Source organism: Lactuca sativa, chromosome 3, assembly GCF_002870075.4.
Source record: "Lactuca sativa cultivar Salinas chromosome 3, Lsat_Salinas_v11, whole genome shotgun sequence".
Lineage (NCBI taxonomy): Eukaryota > Viridiplantae > Streptophyta > Magnoliopsida > Asterales > Asteraceae > Lactuca > Lactuca sativa.
The window spans coordinates 9,632,414-9,650,949 of NC_056625.2; the positions used below are offsets into that span (position 1 = coordinate 9,632,414).

The 18,536-nt window shown below is 32.5% G+C and overlaps 2 protein-coding genes across 2 annotated transcripts; both read left to right on the top strand.

The window, feature by feature from the left end:
* The first annotated feature begins 5,684 nt into the window (after positions 1-5,684).
* On the top strand, positions 5,685-6,263 carry LOC111920755 (stress-response A/B barrel domain-containing protein UP3). The gene has a single exon (XM_023916316.2). The coding sequence runs from the start codon at positions 5,685-5,687 to the stop codon at positions 6,261-6,263; it is 579 nt and encodes a 192-aa protein (XP_023772084.1).
* A 2,110-nt stretch (positions 6,264-8,373) lies between these two features.
* On the top strand, positions 8,374-9,614 carry LOC111920811 (flavonol 3-sulfotransferase). The gene has a single exon (XM_023916378.3). The coding sequence runs from the start codon at positions 8,470-8,472 to the stop codon at positions 9,400-9,402; it is 933 nt and encodes a 310-aa protein (XP_023772146.1). The 5' UTR covers positions 8,374-8,469; the 3' UTR covers positions 9,403-9,614.
* Positions 9,615-18,536: the final 8,922 nt, after the last annotated feature.

The window sequence follows — 18,536 nt, forward strand, 5'->3', positions numbered from 1 at the left end:
ACTAAGAAAATCTTTTTACAAGACATTTTTCTAAAAAGAAAAGTTGCGATGTGTGCAATCAACCATAGCCCAAGTAAGTGATTCCTACTATACCCATACATGTTAATATGTTATATGTGCTCTAGTATGACTGCATGCTAAAAGTTAGGCGACATATCTGCTCAGGATTACATGCTTGAATGCATGTTTAGGAGAGATGCCTTCTTATGCCTTTTATTTATTGCTTTGTGTCTATAGGGTTTATGCTGATAATGGTAGGTTGTCCGATGAATGTTTTAGGGTGGTACAGAATTAAGACTAGATAGCCTTAGAATATTTGGTTCAACCTTATTGTATGTTCTTGTATGATGAAGGCCTTATGGTAGAGATATATGCTTAACTGTCTACTTTTTAGTATGTACAACATCCATTAAAGGGATGATCTATCAGCGTCAGTGGAGACCTTTCGACATGTGTGTGGAGTGAAATCCTAGGAATTATTTTAGGGTATAAGTACACCATTTTGACAGAAAGATTGGCCAGATACTGTAGGGAAAATACTTATGAGTTTTGGGATGATTCTTGTGGCAGGTATTGATGTAACAACCTGTTCCGAATCTGTGACAACCCGATACTTTCTAGTCAACAAAAGTCAATTTCCGTTAAATAAAATTTTGAATTTTGTTTTTTCCGTTAAGTTCTTGTGAATTAGAAAATAATCTAAAATATATAATTAGAGGTTATATAAGTTTCCGGAACCAAAAACGCTCGAAAAATCAAGTTTTCCCTCGAAAAATCAGCAAACTCGTCCAGCCACATGTTTACAACCGTAAACCCCTTGGGCCGTAAACCCCTGGACCGTAAACCCCTGGGCCGTAAAACCGTTTACAACTGAGAACCCATTCCCGACCGTAAACCCAATCGGTATAAAGGTTTTTCCCGGAGAGATTTTTCATTTCTCACCTTTTCACCCAAAAACTCTCTCAAGTTGCTCCCAAGAACATTCATATCCTCAAGAACAAACCTTCAAATCTTCATATTTTCACCAAGAACACCAAGAACAACCTTCATATCTTCAAAGGTCACTAACCCGTTTGCAACCGCAAACCCAGTTCACGGCCGCACACCCTCTTTTTTCCACTTCAAACAAGTCTCAGTAACATTCCTAACCCAAAACACAAGGAACTTTTGTGTTCTTATATAAATGATTTCAACAGAATTAAAACTTATGCAATGATATAACCAAGAGATCATTACATTTTATAAAATATTTAGATATTTTATCCCTTTTCTAACATGCTGAGCATAAGGGAAGTTTTCAACATACAACCATAATTGCAAAGTTTTCAGTACAATACGTGAATCAAATACATAACATACATGCAACCCATTATAGGTATAGTTTGGGATTCAACAAATTGTTATATCAATTCTAGAGCTTACTTATTAACAAACATTTAAACTATGATAGATATAGTTTATGGCATACAATACTACATTCTAAACACAAGAGTACAATACTAAATAATTATTATTTTTACTCTACAAGTATACATACAGTTTCTAGTACAAGAGAACACTACAACACTACATGTAAACTAGGTAATATAGAGTTGTGAGACACTACTTCAATTGTACCCTTCGGGGTGCGAAACTAAATCCTACCACAATATAACCAGAGTCTCCTGGAAGGAGAGCGTGAGATTTGTGAATAAATCTATTCAGGACTAACAATCTCACACCTAAATTGCTAGCTACAATTAGACAGACATGCCTAGGGTGACAAATATCATACCGTTCTGACGCCTGAAGAACGTCGTAGAGGTCACTAGGTCATATCAAGTATGGTTATACCAAACTCACAACAATATAAACTAACCATATGTTTACGGGATTTCATTCTTCATTAGTTTTATTTTAATTAATAGAACTACTACGCACTACACTGGAGGATTCCAGGGAATACAAATACATGGTTTTATTTTAAGTAATAAAACTACTATACATTACTGGTGGTAGCCAGAGTTTTCAACACGAAGGTGGTGCTTAAGACTATAGAGCTCATTTAGTAGGTTAGAGAGAGACTTCAGACACCACTAAGTCGATAAAAGAGTTATACTAGCATACACCAATTTGAGTTAGAGGTCTAGGCGGGGGGTATGGTTTTGTTGATATTGTCTCTTTGGAAAGGCGTTATCCATTTTCAGAAAAGGGGCAAGTTAGGCCCATGTTTATTGGACCTTTCGGGGTCCTTGCTTGTATGGGCAAGGTGACGTATCGTTTAGATTTTCCTGAGGAGCTCAGTCAGATTCATAATACTTTTCAGGTCTCTCAGTTGATAAAGTGTATTGTAGACGATACTTCCATAGTTCCTTTGGTTGACATTCAAATCAATGAACGCTTGAACTATATTCAAAGACCAATTGTCGTTTTAGAGAGGAAGACGAAGACCTTGCGTGACAAGGTGATTGGGCTAATGAAGGTGTAGTTGCAGAACCGTAAGGGTTCGGAGTAGACATGGGATCCTTAAGAGGAGATACAAAGTCATTATCTTGAGTAATTTGCGATAACGGATTTCGAGGATGAAACCTAGTTTAAGTGGGGAAGAGTTGTAACTTAGTGTGTGTGCGTTCTTGGTGTCTTGAGTGTGTGTTCTTAGTGTTTCAAGGTCTTGGGTGCTCTTGGAAGTAGAAACATGTGATCTTGTCGCTTGAAGAGTGGTTTGGACTTCAGATCTTACATCTCTTTCATCCTTTGGAGCTTTGGAATGTATAAAGCTTCCATCTTTATTGCTATGATTCATATTTCATGCTTTAAAGTCTCTTTTTGTCCTTTAGAAGAATATTCTTGGAGTTCTGATCAACTTTGGGACCTTTGTTTGAGTTAAGGAAGGTTTCTGGACCTTATGGTCCCATACAACCGAGTGCTTGGACTCAACTTAACCATGGAAATACTTTTAGGTCATTTTAGTCCCTTTGGTATTAGGGTTCAAGATCTAGGTCATTGGAGGTTAAGGGCTGGACAAAGTTATCCATACATGACGAGCCAATCCATATTTGAGCTTTGGAGCTGTGGATTTTAGGGTTAAGAGCTTATTAGAATAAGCTGTCTAGGATGTAAACCACATCACGGTGAATGGCTGGTCGTAAGACCCAGTCATGACTGTTTTGTCATCTAGTGACCACAATACGGTCAAGGGGCTGGTCGTGGTGTGGTGGTCGGTGTAGGCTGACCGTTGACTTTTTGACCGATTTGACTTTTAGTCAACTTTGCGAGGTTGAGTATAAGACTGAGGTTTGACCTCTGTTTGGATTCGGTAGCATGCGTAGCTGATTATGTATGATTGTAAGGATTGTCATTTGAACTCTTTGATTCATGTGAGGCTTTTCACTATATTGTAGGACACTAGGTGTCATGTTATGCTTGTTGTCTTTGTGACTCTTACTTGAATGCTTATGTGCTTGTTGGGTTAAACCCTTTAGGCTAGGCCCACATGATTCAAACATAACTGTTGTGCAAGGCCCGTTAATTGTATGATATGAGGTATTTTTGGGAACTCACTAAGGTTTGTGTTTATGGTTTTAAGTTTAAATGTTTCATGTATTTCTGGTATCAAAGGGAAGGATACGGCGTGATTGCATCGCATCAACATAATTTGAGATATTCCACACTTATATTTTTCTTACTCTGATTTATGTTATCGAAATGACTGAGATATTATTTTTATAACTGAATTACATGATTTACTTTGTTTTAAAAACAAAATTTTAATTGGAAATTTGAGACGTTACACATATTTTACTACAATATGCAAAAGGTAGTTGTAAAGTATGTGTTTATGTGTAGTTTCGAGGACATATAGCATATATCCTTTGATATATAGGATTATAAATAAATAAAAATATAATCTTTTTTGGCAAAAATAATGTAAAAGAAAGTTTTAGTTGATTCGAATGCGAACATGTGGATATAAAAATCATTAAAATCTTAATTCGTATAAAAAACTTATGATTATCTGAAGTTGAGACGAATTAATGATGTATGTGACGTCTGTTGCACATCAAGTTCTGAAAAACAAAATCAAAGACAAGACCATGAATATTGGAATTTCAAGATATCAAGTGAGTATATGTAAATGGTAAAATGGATATTGATTTTCTTTTAATACATATTATTTGTCAACTAATTTTGGAAAAGATATTCCTTTCATTTTGGTAATGATGATGTATGTAGCCATGTATATATTTTCAGAAATATATTCCTTACGCATTGATAATGGTGATATGTTTCCAATGTACTTTGCAATATTCGTTTCTCTTTATAAATTTGATTTGAAATTCATTTAAACAATTGCATGAAGGTTATCTATTTATTGTTATAAAAAATCATATTGATTATTGCTTACGTTCTTTTTATGGTTACCTAAAACATATGACAACATTTAATTTGCTCTTTTTATGGTTACCTAAAACATATGACAACATTTAATTTGTTTTGATATAACAAATATAAATAAACTTGATGTTAATTTTCAATATTCATATTTAGTAAAATCTTTCTTTCATTTACTACTTAGTTTATTATTATTACTAGTTGTAAAACACATGTATTACACGGGTTGATTAAAAAATAAAATATTAAAATGTAAATAATAAGTATTTTTTAAAATAAAATTTTGAAATAATGAATGAAGAAACATATTAATTGCAATTTAGTATAATATTTATTGCATTTGATAATTTACATATATAACTATAAATATTATGTGACTTTTTAATTTTAAAAATTAGAAAAAACCATAAATTAACATTTAGATATTATTTATTTAAAACTTATGACAAAATGACAAGTGTCAAACTTCATTAGAAATTGACATATGACAAAATTATCTTCATTTATTATAGTAGATGTGTAAATATAGATAAATCTAACAAATATGCTATTGTATTTATAGATGATTAGTAACATTATTATTGTTTAATATATAACGAACCAAAAACATGTTGGTTTGACATCGTTGGTTTGTTAAAAATGTTTAACTGTAGGTTAAGAAAAAACAACTTCATATAATATAAGGGGGATGTCTGTAGTCGTGAACGGGATGGAGATGAGGTTCGGGCGGTACCACAGTTTGGGGTATCGTCGCCGGCGGATACATAGGTTAGAGGAATAAAAGCTTGCAACAGGGTGAACCTGTCTCACTCTCTTCTTTTCTTTACACACACACACACATATATATATATATATATATATATACATATATATATATATATATATATATATATATATATATATATATATATATATATATATATATATATATATATATATATATATATATATATAGGAGTAGGATCAATTGAGAACACCAAAACTGTTGAGAACATGAGAACAGATCTGAAGCTTCTAAATAATAAAATCTAAGGTTGTTATCAAACGGACCATTTATGTAAATTCTAAAACTACTTGTATTAAAGTGTAACTTTTAAATGGTGAAAAGGGTATTACAGTAATTGTATCTTTAGAAACATTAATTAATTCCTATAATTTCTCAACCATCAACATATTTCCTTTCATTCCTATGACTCTCTTCATCTATCTTTTGTAAATCTAGGGCACGTCGTACGCCTCACGCCTCCATCTTCTGCAGACTAACATCACAGAGCATGTCCACCTTCATCATCTCATCCTCAGCCGCAACCCCTATGGTGAGTGGACTCAACAGCTTAGCATCACTCAACCTCACCCTCCACCTCTCCTTCGGACAACTCCTTCACTCTCGTTCATCGTCGCTTACCTTCACTCACATGCTTCACAGTCGGTACAGATCAAAGGAGGATCTCCGGGAGTACGTGGTGCATCATGAGCACATTCGCATCGTCAACGAGAATAAACCGATCATTGATGATGTCATGGCCGTTGATTGGATGTCTAATGGTGCTAGTGTCTCACTGAAGCCAGGGTCGGCGATGAGAGTTACATTTCTGAAGTTGAAGGGGAATTTAGGGGAAAATGAGAAAGCTAGGGTTTTGGAAGTGATTGGAGGAATTAAAGATCAGTTTCAAGCGATTGAACAACTAAGTTTGGGTGAGAATTTCTCTCATGAAAGGGTGAAAGGGTTTACGATCGCTTCAATTGTTGTTTTGCTTGGGCAAGCTGATTTGGCGGCACTGGATTCAAATTTGGAGGGTGTGAACTCGCAGGAGGAGAAAGCGGGTGATTCCATAGAGAGGGTGGTGGTCGTTGATTACCTGACTCCACCTCCGCAGGTGGCTAACCTCTAATGGATGTCTGTTCCAGGTTCTCAATTATCGATCTACTCTTTTTTTTTTCTAATTGATTTTTCTAAATCATCAGTTCTTTGTAGGAAAAGAACACTATTCGTGCATCACCAGGTAGCTAAGTTTCTTTTTTTCAACCCTTTTATTCATTCTCGCATCTTTACTTGGTTGTGTTATCAACCTTGTGAAAATCTTGGTTGTAAATGGAGAACTTGATCATGAATTATGAATTTGTGATTGTTGATTGTATTTTGTTATGGAAATTTAAAGTTATTTTATTGAAAAGTTTAGGAAGCATTATAAGAGTAGGCATGTAATGTATTTTATTCATTATTGATTGTATATCTTCCATTACCGCTTGTAACATGATTCATTTTTTAATAAGGATTTTTTATGATTTTGTAATATAAATTTGTTTTTTCAAATTCAGGAGAATGATGTGGCTAGTTCATCAAAGGTATTTTGCATAGTGGATGACTTTTAGGAAACATTCAAGATTATTTAGAAGACTCTCAAGGGAATGTCCAAACCGATAAACCAAATTTTATAAATAGGTTGTTTGAGTTTAATCATCAATGAATAGAACTATATTATAATAGCATGTGTTTATACCTTAATGTAAGAGCTTGATATTTTCAATAAGGATAATTGTAAGCAAGGAAATCGACAACATGATCAAGGCGCCCCTCTTTGAATTCATTTATGATTAGTGGTATATTTATCAATGAATATAACGATTGGAAATGTAGAAATTTAGATGTCTTTTGTATTTTGTTAAAATATATTCATATATGATTAGAAATGTATGGCTGCATTTGTATTCATGTATGATTATGATTAGATGTTCATTCTTTTGTAATGAAATGATTTCGTTTAGAGTTGTATTCATTTATGATTATGATTAGTGGTTTCTTCTTTTCGAATGAAATGATGAATTCTCAAACATTCTTTGTTTTCAATTCATGAAAAAAAAACGAGTCTAATCATTGCATCTTCACTTATAAATATGACATTACTTGATAAAACTAAAGCAAAAAATTAGCAAAATTTTATTCTATGTATTCAAGATAAAATAGTTTGATATTTATTCATTTATGAACATGAATTAGGCAATGCAAGATAAAATCTTTTGATTTTTAAATTCAAACGGAAAATTGATAAAATGTTTTTTTTTTATCTTTAATTAATAATATAAAAACAATGAATAATTCTCGTTTTTAGTAACAATAATTTGAATCCCTAAAATTTAGTAACATACAATTTTTATTTTATTTTTTATAATTTAATTAAATGACACATTTACCTATATACCCTTGTATATTGATTGGTTCAAAATTGTTTTCGCGTTCTCAACCTTTTAGGTGTTCTTATTTGATCCTCTTTCTTTCTCTCTCTCTCTCTCTCTCTCTATATATATATATATATATATATATATATATATATATATATATATATTTGAAGTTATATTTTATTAATTAATTTGTATGTTTTTAATTATTAAAGTAATGATACGACAATGCATTGAGAAAAATAGAGTTTCTATATGGTGTGAGTTAAAGATCGATGAAATAGGAAATATAAAAATTGATATGGAACTAAAGTAGTAGAAGGCTGAGTGGATTGGAATGAAATACTCCTTCTCCCCTAAATGAAATTCTAACATATGCATAAAATATATACCATTCATAGTGTGATTTTTATTTTGTCTTAGTAAATTGAAAGTTGATATGTTTAAAATTAGTTTTAGTAGAAGTACATTTTGATATTAAAAAATTTTAATCGACAGTTGAGTATCTATATTATTGATGGAATCATAAATTGTAATATTATTAAATAAAAATAACATAGATCCATTTTATAAAAAATGGAGAAAGGTCTCCACAAACCACCGGATTGGTCGGTGTCCACGGCAAGTTGAATGTTTTTTTTAATATATAACCTTGTCATGTGTAATGTGATTTGTGGAAGATTAGTGATTTTTTTGCTTAAAGTAATCATCCAAAAACAGATTATTATTATTTTTCTTAAATATAAAAATATCAAAATCAGTAACGGTAACTCTTTTTTCTCTGTAACTAGACTATATATCCAATCCACACCAAAATGATCAGAAAATACACATCATCCACACGAAAGTGGAGTTGAACACCCTACCTATAAATAAGCAAATACACCATACATACCAAAAGTACGTGGGTGAACTTCCGCCATGGAAGGGATCTACAAAACACTTCCTCAACACACGTATAGTTGGTCGCAAGGCAGAGCGACCTTCTACAAGTATCAAGGCTTCTGGAACGTTCAAAATTTCCCTGAAAAAACAATTTTGGCTCAAAGCTATCAGGCACAACCAAGTGACATACTATTGTGCAGTTGCCCCAAAACTGGCACAACTTGGCTGAAAGCCTTGAGTTTTGCCATTTTAACCCGTGAAAAGTTTGATCATGCATCAGCCAGCCCTTTGCTAACAACCTTGCCTCATGATTGCGTCCTGTTTCTAGAGAACCACCTTGCAAAAATCAAAGAAAACCCTTCGGATCTCCCCCTACTGGCTACGCACCTTCCTTATTCTTCTTTGCCAAAATCAGTCATAGCTTCAAACTGCAAGATTGTTTACATATACCGAAACATAAAAGACGTCCTAGTTTCCTACTATCATTTTGTTCGAGAACTAGTAAACTTGTCTGTTGAAGATGCGCCATTTGAGGAGGCGTTTGACGATTTTTGTCAGGGCATTTCATCTTTTGGACCCTACTGGGATCATATCCTGGAATACTGGAAAGCAAGCCAGGAAAGGCCAGACAGATTTCTTTTCTTGAAATATGAGGATTTGAAAAAGGATGCTTCATGCAATGTGAAACAGCTTGCGGAGTTTTTAGGATGTCCTTTCTCGGTTGAAGAAGAGAAAGCAGGCGTGCTTGAGAACATTATAAATCTGTGCAGTTTTGATAGTCTGAGCAACTTAGAAGTGAATAAAAGCGGGATGTATCAAGCAGATGAAGTTTCTGGTGTAGAACACCGACTCTTTTTCAGGAAGGCCAAGGATGGAGATTGGGAAAACTACTTCACAGATGAGATGAAAGAAAAGATCGACAAACTGATTGATGAAAAAATGAGTGGAACTGGTTTGGTTCTGAAATGATGAGGAGCTAGAGCCTCAAGATCACTCCGTATGCCTGTGCTTTATTTTAGTCTATCCATGAAATTGCTTGGTTTTCGATAATTGATAACTTTTATGTTGATCATCTGTTTGGATGGATACTTTTATTTTTCATTATTTGATGTTCTCTCTTTCAGATTCAAATGATCTTGTTATGTTTCGATTAATGATATATCTCTGTGCTTCCAGTACAATCTTGTTAAAATTATAGTACAAAAAATAAATGAGAACAGAAGAATTGGTTCTAGATAAATGTTTGTTAAAATCGACGAAGATGATTTGGTAATATATTAATGTGTATAACATAAACTTGTATTCAATGTGGGTTATTGGCTGGATGTTCATGTACTTGGATCAGTTCACTTGAGACTTAGCCTAAAGTTACAAAAAGTCAAAAATAAATATATATATTAAAAAACAGCAAAAAATAGTTAAAAAACTGAAAGTTTAAAAAAATAATAATTCAAAACTACAACTATTTGATAAATATTTTTAAAACTATAACCTTTTTTTTTTTTTTGCAAAAACATCATTTTGGTTAAAAACTTTACTCTCATGCACGATGCAACAGGTTATCTGATTGGGTGTGGCTACCCTAGCTCGCCTATGTGTTCTTCTCAATTACCCCTACTTTTTTAATGCATATTTCTTATATCAATAAAACAAATTAGTATTTGTTTTTTTTGTTTTTTTTTTCTTATTTTTATAATCAATCAAATAAAATTTTTTATTGTCTCCCCATCAATCAACACCTTTTATTATTTTAGGTTTTATAATAATATTAATTTGTTTATAAATTATATGATATTTTACATTTTGTATTTATTAATCTTTAAAGTCACATCAATTAATAGTCCTTCTTACTAAACTGATGTTTATAATCTTGATGAATTATTTTGATAGTGAAGTCAACAATATAGTGGGTTATGAGCAATAAAAGTTATGTTTAGCTATAGGAAAAATGATAGCTCATCGAGTGACGATGGTCCGAATGATGATCAGTCTTTTTTAGTGACAAATATGAAGGATGTGGACAGGACCGCACATGTAAATGATCCAATTAAACTAAACTAAACTCTTTAAGTTGTACATTTTTTTTGGTGTTCTTGATGTAATGGAACTCATAAAGTTAACAATGTCAAAATTGTGGTAAATCATAATGGCTCTATGTTGAAAACATTGTTTTTCTTCAGGTTTGAGATTGCAATGTATTACTTATGCAGGCTATGTGCAGATGACGAAGGTCCAAGATGCTACTATATTTTGCTTGCCTTGAGGGTATGAGTTCTATTTATGTGATTTTTTGCTCATGATCAACTTGTTGTCTCTCAATCTTATGTTCTGAAGCTATCTTTTAGTTCATTTTGGATAATCATGACAGTTGATCTGATCATCTTTTTCTTCCTAACAGGCCAAGATGCTTTGGTCAAAGCCACAACTGGAACAGGAAAAGTGCTGCTTTTTTGTGTATACTAAAATCACCTTTCTTGTCTACATCCAACTATGAAAAGTCAAGGGTTGTTCAACTTTTATATATATATATATATATATATATATATATATATATATATATATCCGGTAAGAAATTTTTTTTGGTAGGAAGGTAAGAAGTTTTTTTTCTACATATTTTTTTGACGAACAAAATAAATGAATCACTAAATGATTCACAAGAAAAAATTCTCAAAAAAACATTTTTATGATTCATTTTTAAGTAAATTAAAAAAAAATTCACTTTTATAACAATTTTAATGAATAACAACAAAATCATTGTATAAATGAATCATCGAGATATTTTTTTGAGAATTTTTTCTTGTGAATCATCTTACAAATGAATTATCTAATGATTCATTTTGTTTGTTCGCGATAAAAATATGTAGAAAAAAACTTCTTACCTTCCTATAAAAAAATTTCTTCTTATTTGATCTTGACTATATATATATATATATATATATATATATATATATATATATATATATATATATATATATATATATATATATATATATATATATGTTTAATGAATGCATAGCTATAACATTCATAATTAGTCTCTTGTTGCTACCTTTATAAATTATAGTGAAGTTGTGATTTTTGATTTCTTGTAGGAGGAAGGGATCAAGAAATTACATGAAAGTTAGGTGATGCATAGTTGTAACATTCATAGTAGTCTCTTGTTGCTGTGTGTGTCTATATATATATATATATATATATATATATATATATATATATATATATATATATATATATATATATATATATATATATATATATATATATATATATATATATATATATATATATATATATATATATATATATATAAGCATTTAGCATCAAATGCTGAATTTTAAAAGATACACCCTTAAAACAACATTTACAACAACTTTATGCATTAAAAAGATAAAAATCTTATTTGTCAACATATGCTTTAAACCTTCAATTTCGATAGCTTTTGACTAGATCCCGATTTCCTATCCCATCCACCAACCACCCAAGTATGTCGCCTTTTCTTTCGCCTATGTTGTAATATCTCTGTTAATATTCTTCTGCATTTATATAACCGTAACCCATCCTAAACCTCACTCTAGATCTATCACGATTTTAATCCCTAAAACTCACTTAGATCTTGATATTTTGGAGCTGACGACCTACAATTTCTCTCTACACTCTAACCATCTAAATTCCGGTACCACGAATCACCGGCCATGTTTTTGGTCGTCACTATTGTCGCCACCAACGAACACACAGTCGTATCTAGACCCAATGTACCGACGATGGTTCGCTTCTAATCCCTTACCAAGGTTTTTCTCTCTATATCTATCTAATATGTGTGTGTGTGTCGATTTTGTGGATTCGTATCAACGATCATATGAGATTTACCGTCTTTATGGAGATTTTGTAGGACTTGGCTACATAGCCTTGTTCACGTTAGGAGCTTGGAAGTTGAACGGAGGTTTGGGGTGGAGGTGTAAAGCATCTCTGTGGCTCGAAAGCCTTATTATCTCTCTTTCTTTCTCTCTCTCTCTCTCTCTCTCTCTCTCTCTCTCTCTCTTCACACGACTGACTTTCTTGAAGAAACCCTTTCTCAGGTTTGAAATCTACATCTTAATAAGTTTGTATGTGTTTAGGTTTCTTTCAAAATCTCATATATGTTTTCTTTTATGTTTGATAAACGGTTTTTAGATCTAGATGCAGATGAACCTGAAGGGAACGAAAAGGGTTTTGAATATGGGTTATCAAGTTGCATATGTTTTTTTTTTTTTTTTTTTTTTTTTTTTTTTTTTTTTTTTTTTTTTTGTCATTAGTTGTTCTCTTGTTTGGTTATTTTTTTGATTCTTTTTATAAGGTATAAAATTACCTTTTTAGTAAAATTTATGTTTTATCTTCATTGCTTTGTTTGAATCCATTTTAATAAACTCGAAAATGATATTTTGAATGTTTTTAAGATGTATGAGGCAATGATTTTGTTTAATTTGCAAGTGAAGACCGGTAGATGCTTTCTTTTCCATTGTTAATTGATATGTACAATCAAATAAATATCATATACCGGTCACTATTTTAGGTTTACCTTTATTCAATTCTATCATACTTTAAAATTTTTTTTTTATTTTTGTTTCAATAATTTGTTTTAGGTTTAGATTGAATTGTTGTTGATATATTTTACGTTTTAATAGTTTACCGGTAGAAGAAGAAGAAAAATGGCAGACCTTCAATTTGAAGGAACTTCTATGCTCATTAGCTCAGACCCATTAAGGTAAGTTTTATTGTTTTTCTTTGATTATTGGTCTTATTGTTTAATTTTAGGGTAAATTATGTAGATTAGGTATGGAAAACGTTGGTACTTAATATAACTAATTACTCATATTGTACTGATGAATCTGATGTACAGGGGAACATGATTATAGATACATGTTGATGCTTGTTGTTGATTATTCTATTTCAAAGTCGTAAATACATTATAAACATTTATTGTTTTTCTTTGACAGTGAGTTGAAAAATCCAATCATCAATGACCTTTAACTATATGTATGTGTATTTGTTTGCTCAGAATGACACCACTTTAGTTTCACATGTTCTATTAAAAGATTAATTCCATCTAACTAATTTATGTTAACATTTTGCCTACTTGGTGGATGTTAAGAAAAGTTTGAGGTGGAAATAAAGTTTTGTTTTCATGCATGCGTAAGCAAGTTAGAAGCTTTGATCTTTCATTTCCGGTATACAACTCTTTCTTTTCTATCTTTGGTGTTAATTTTGAGTTATTCATTTATTTTCAATCTTATTTAGTTGTCATTTTTCTAATTTATGAATTAGTGTTTTGTGATAATTATTCTTTTTTCCTTCCAATTTATTCATTAGTGTTTTGATAACTACTCTTTTTTATACATTAGTGTTTATATCAATATTCTTTTTTTATTTATTAGTTATCATTCTTCTAATTTATGCATTGGTGTTTTGATAAGTATTCCTTTTTATTCAGAACAACCAAAAATTATTCTCTTTTTATTTTAGGTTCCTGAGAGATAGATTAACGTGTTGCGCCTGCTTTTGCCAAAGTACATATGAAGATGCTACTCCAGACACAAATTAGGGGGGGGGGGGGATACTATAGCAGTTGTAGCCGGTTGCTTCTCTTTGGCAAACGATGTTGGTTATATCTCACTACTCTTAAATCATTGCCACATTCCATTTTGACTAGATGGCAAAATGAACATTCAAGTAATTTTATAAATAATATGAATTCTTATTATTTGTAGGATATTACTTATTTTGTTATGTGAAAGATGATGCAATCTTATAAAAGGTGGTCGAAGATAATATGAATGTCGAGATGTCTTGGAAAAGAAGCCTATCTTGTAGCCATTTTTTCCCAAAGTTGGTTGTTTCATGTTGTAAATATATATATATATATATATATATATATATATATATATATATATATATATATATATATATATATATATATGATATATGATAAGGATTATGTCGATTTAACAGTTCTGGAACTAAATGCTTAACCTTACTTCTCATGTAATATCAATATATTAAAAAAATAAATTGATGTTTTTAAGTGATCTTGGAGTCACTAATTTGACTATCCTCTCATGGGATTTGATTACTATGGGCAAGGAATGTAGTTACATTAGATTTATATTGTTTAATAGTAACTCATAATGTTTGAATCATGAAATTGCTTTTCAATTAACTAAATTATTTTATAAGCGGAAACAATTTGACAACAAAAAAAGAAAAACAGATGCTCTTTTTTAAAATAATTAAAAAAAATATAAATATTAGTGGATCAACACATGATAGAAACTTAAGTGTAGAAGTAAATCAAAATTTCACAACAAATTTCTATTTTTAGTAAAACCAACAACACACTATTGTTTTAAACAATCAACAACATATTCTCAGATTTCAACATTAGATCATTACCGAACTGACTATTCTCCAAATAAAAACTAATCACCGCCATTAGAACTAATCGCCAGTATAAACTAATTTTTGAAAAAGTTATATATATATATATATATATATATATATATATATATATATATATATATATATATACATACTCCCTCCGTCCCAATATTGTTGTCCACAGACAAAAAACACACAGATTAACAAAACATTAATTACCACTAACTTTATATAATAAAATGACAGTTTTGTCCTTACTTTGAATTTAATGTTCCATTAAATGCTTAGTTTGTTAAGTAATAATGAGGGGGTATTTTGGTAAAAATGATATTTATGTTTAGAAGTGGACTATTATTTTGGGACAAACCAAAAAGGAAAGATAGACTATAATTTTGAGACGGAGGGAGTATATATGCCTTTCATCAACATAATTGCTTCTTCTTTGTATGGCTAGTTCTCTTCTGTTGACCATGGAGTAAGCAAGCTGTCTCTTCTGTCTAAGGTTAGAATCGCGAATTCAAGACATGTAATTAGTTGTATATGTTGGACAGTATATTATTTGACATTTTTTGCAACAGGTGTTAGCAGTGACTGTGAGATTCATTCAAAAGGATGCAGAGGAGAAGAAAACATCATTCAACCCCAGACTGCATTTCAAGTTATTCATTGATTGGCTGCTTGACCTTAGTACCATTGATCCGGTTTTTTAAGGTACAAACTTTCAGGTGTGTATTCACTTTTCTCTTTTCTTTATCATATCATCTTATATTGTATTGCATGTTAAGTTACCGATTTGCCCTGTGCAGGTTCTGACAGCTCTAGCAACCTCCTTCCATGCCCTGTTGCCTCTCAAAGTTCCTGCATTCAAGTTATTCTCTTAGAAAGGAAATTGTCAAAGGAGAATTTAGTCATGGGTTTTCTTTTTTTAATGTTGTACATGTTTTGTTTTCTATAATAAATATTATGCAATATTAGCAATGTCTTACATTACTTACTACTTGAATGATTATTTGTATTTGACATATTAATGCAATGAATTATCTTTATTGTTTATGGTATTTTATTTTGTATTATGAGACTTTTAATGTGTTATTTAATTTGAAAATTAGTCAATCCATCAAAAATATATAATTTTAAAAACATTTAAAATTATGACATGCAAAAATGTGTGTCGTCTTCCTTTATGACAGGGGCTTCCTTGATACGCATTGCATGTCATAAACACGCGCGTCGTAAGGTTACGACACGCAAATGCGTGTCGTCTTCTTTTATGACAGGACCTTCCTTGATACGCATTGCGTGTCATAATTGCACGTCGTAAATGCGTGTCACAAATGTGCGTCGTAAATAGACGACGCACAAAAGCGCGTCGTCTCTCGTTATGACAGGGCCTTCATTGACACAAATTTGTGCGTTGTCTGAGCGTTTTATGAAACGCATCGCGCGTCGTAAAAGGCTATTTTTCTAGTAGTGTCACCTCAATCTGCTGTCAGTCAAATAAATGATCGGGTTGCTGAACCGGAAAATCCCCACACTAATCAATCAAATGAAACTCCAATTAAATATTCGGCCATAAACTGTAATTGGGAATCTAGTTTGTTTGTCCAACACCCATGCTAAAAGACCATTTTACCCTTTCTCTCACTTGGCCCAATAACTGAGGCCCAACCCAATGATAGTAAAAAGCCCAATATGGCCCAAAACCCTAAATGATACCCAAAGCCCATTATGGGCCTAAATACAAGAAGGCCTAAAGCCTAACAATGACCCAAAGTCAGAAAGACTAGAGGCCCAACAAGGCCCAAAACCCTAATTGTCAAAATATGGACCAAATCACAAAAGTCAACAGAAGGGAACAGCTGCTGAGTACACCCAACGTACTTAGACTTATGGCTTGTGTATACCACTGTTGGCCAGTATGCGCTACGTATGAGTTGGGTACACCCAACGTATTCCACACCAAGCCCAACTCGCCATTAAGTGCTTAATTGGTTAAGCTACTAAGGCCACTTCTCAGATCTGATCCTAAATGATGTCTTAACGCGTAAAGTTGGCAACTTTACTCCTTTGCATGTCTTAATGGGACCCAATACTTGTTTTTTACCATTATAACCCATACTAAGAGCCCTAACTCATGCATGGTCCAAAATTACACATTAAGATTGCATTTTTATTCACAAGGGGCCTAAAAAATTCTAATATCTACAATCCCTAGCTTCTAGAGTAGCTCATACTCTCAAGCATGACTTAAAGGACCATAAAAAGCACAAAAACAAGCCCTAACTAGATCTATCAAAATGAACCATCAAGTTAAGAGCTTTTTACCTCAAAAAGCTTTCCAAGTTGGTGATGATCTGGATCCACAAGCTCTAACCACACCAATGCAACTTCAAGGAGCTCCTCTTCCTTCAAGATCACCAAAAAACACTCTCAAAGATCACTTCCAATATCAAAACACTCAAATGACAATTAGGCTTTCATTCTCATGGTTTGGAGAGGTGGAGGTTGGTCATAAGAAGTTCCAAGAGAAACTTAAGGTGTTTAAATAGGGCACAAACCCTAAAAAATTAAGGTTTTCCCCAAGCCACCATACGCCCTGTGCACTTCCATGTATGCCCCATGTATGTGGGTGCCTCCGGGACCAAGCTATTGAGCCAGTACGCCCCGCGTACTCGCAACAAACGCCTGATATACTCGGCTAGCGACCAAAATGAAATAGTTTTATATTAAGGGCTAAAAGGGAAAAATACATAGAATGAAAATGTTACATTGTGAGTCTTCAGGCTAGTGACGGAATAAAGGCAAGATCATCGTAGTACCGTGAACTTATCGTTTAGTGGTTTGAAGGTGTCACAAGGTATTATGAACCAATAGTTGTATGATTCATATGGAGGACCCCCGATAGTCATTTGATTGAGACTCTTAGGTCTTCGATCGTTAGTCTTCTTGGCATGTTTGTGTGTTAGTGCATTATTGGGAATCGGAAGACTCGATGACCATCTGGTTTGGATCATGTGGGCAGTTTAGGGTTATTTGGAGTAATAGTTGTGCATCAATACCTCATTTTCTTACGGAGTTTGGTAACCAATGTTAGGTATTGATTATGGAATATCGAGTAATAAAGGTCACTGTGAATGTCTTGAGTGATTTTTCATGTAGATGTACACCTGAGCTGATAAGGGATTTGGATGCAACGTGGAATTCTTGGATGGACTATCATTGTGCTCGTGGGAGTAGTGGGTTGGTGATGAATTGGCAAGAAGTTAAGTGTGTATTTAAGGTTTTTGGGCATAATTTCCATATTTGGGATTGGGCCAAATTTGCGATCGGTATGTTTTGAGTATTCTTTCTGCATGTTTTGGTCGTGTTCCTAGTCAGGGACCAGGGGTAGGTATGACAAATGGATGATTATCAGTCTTAAAGTATAGTTTCAGAAGTTTAGAACTGATGGGTTCTTGGTTCTGAGAAGTATATTAATGGAGTTGGTTTGTTATTGTAGTTTTGAGAGTTCCCTGTCGTGTGGTTCTCACTGGAAGTTGGGTCTTGCAGTTAGGAAGAGAAAGATAGTAGTTGCAATCAAGGTTCTAAAAAGCTCGTAATGGCTCTACCATGGCGCGCCATGGCTCCAAGGCTTACACCTGCCGACAAGCTTTACCAAAATGCCGCCTTAACTCTTATATGTGTATAAAAAT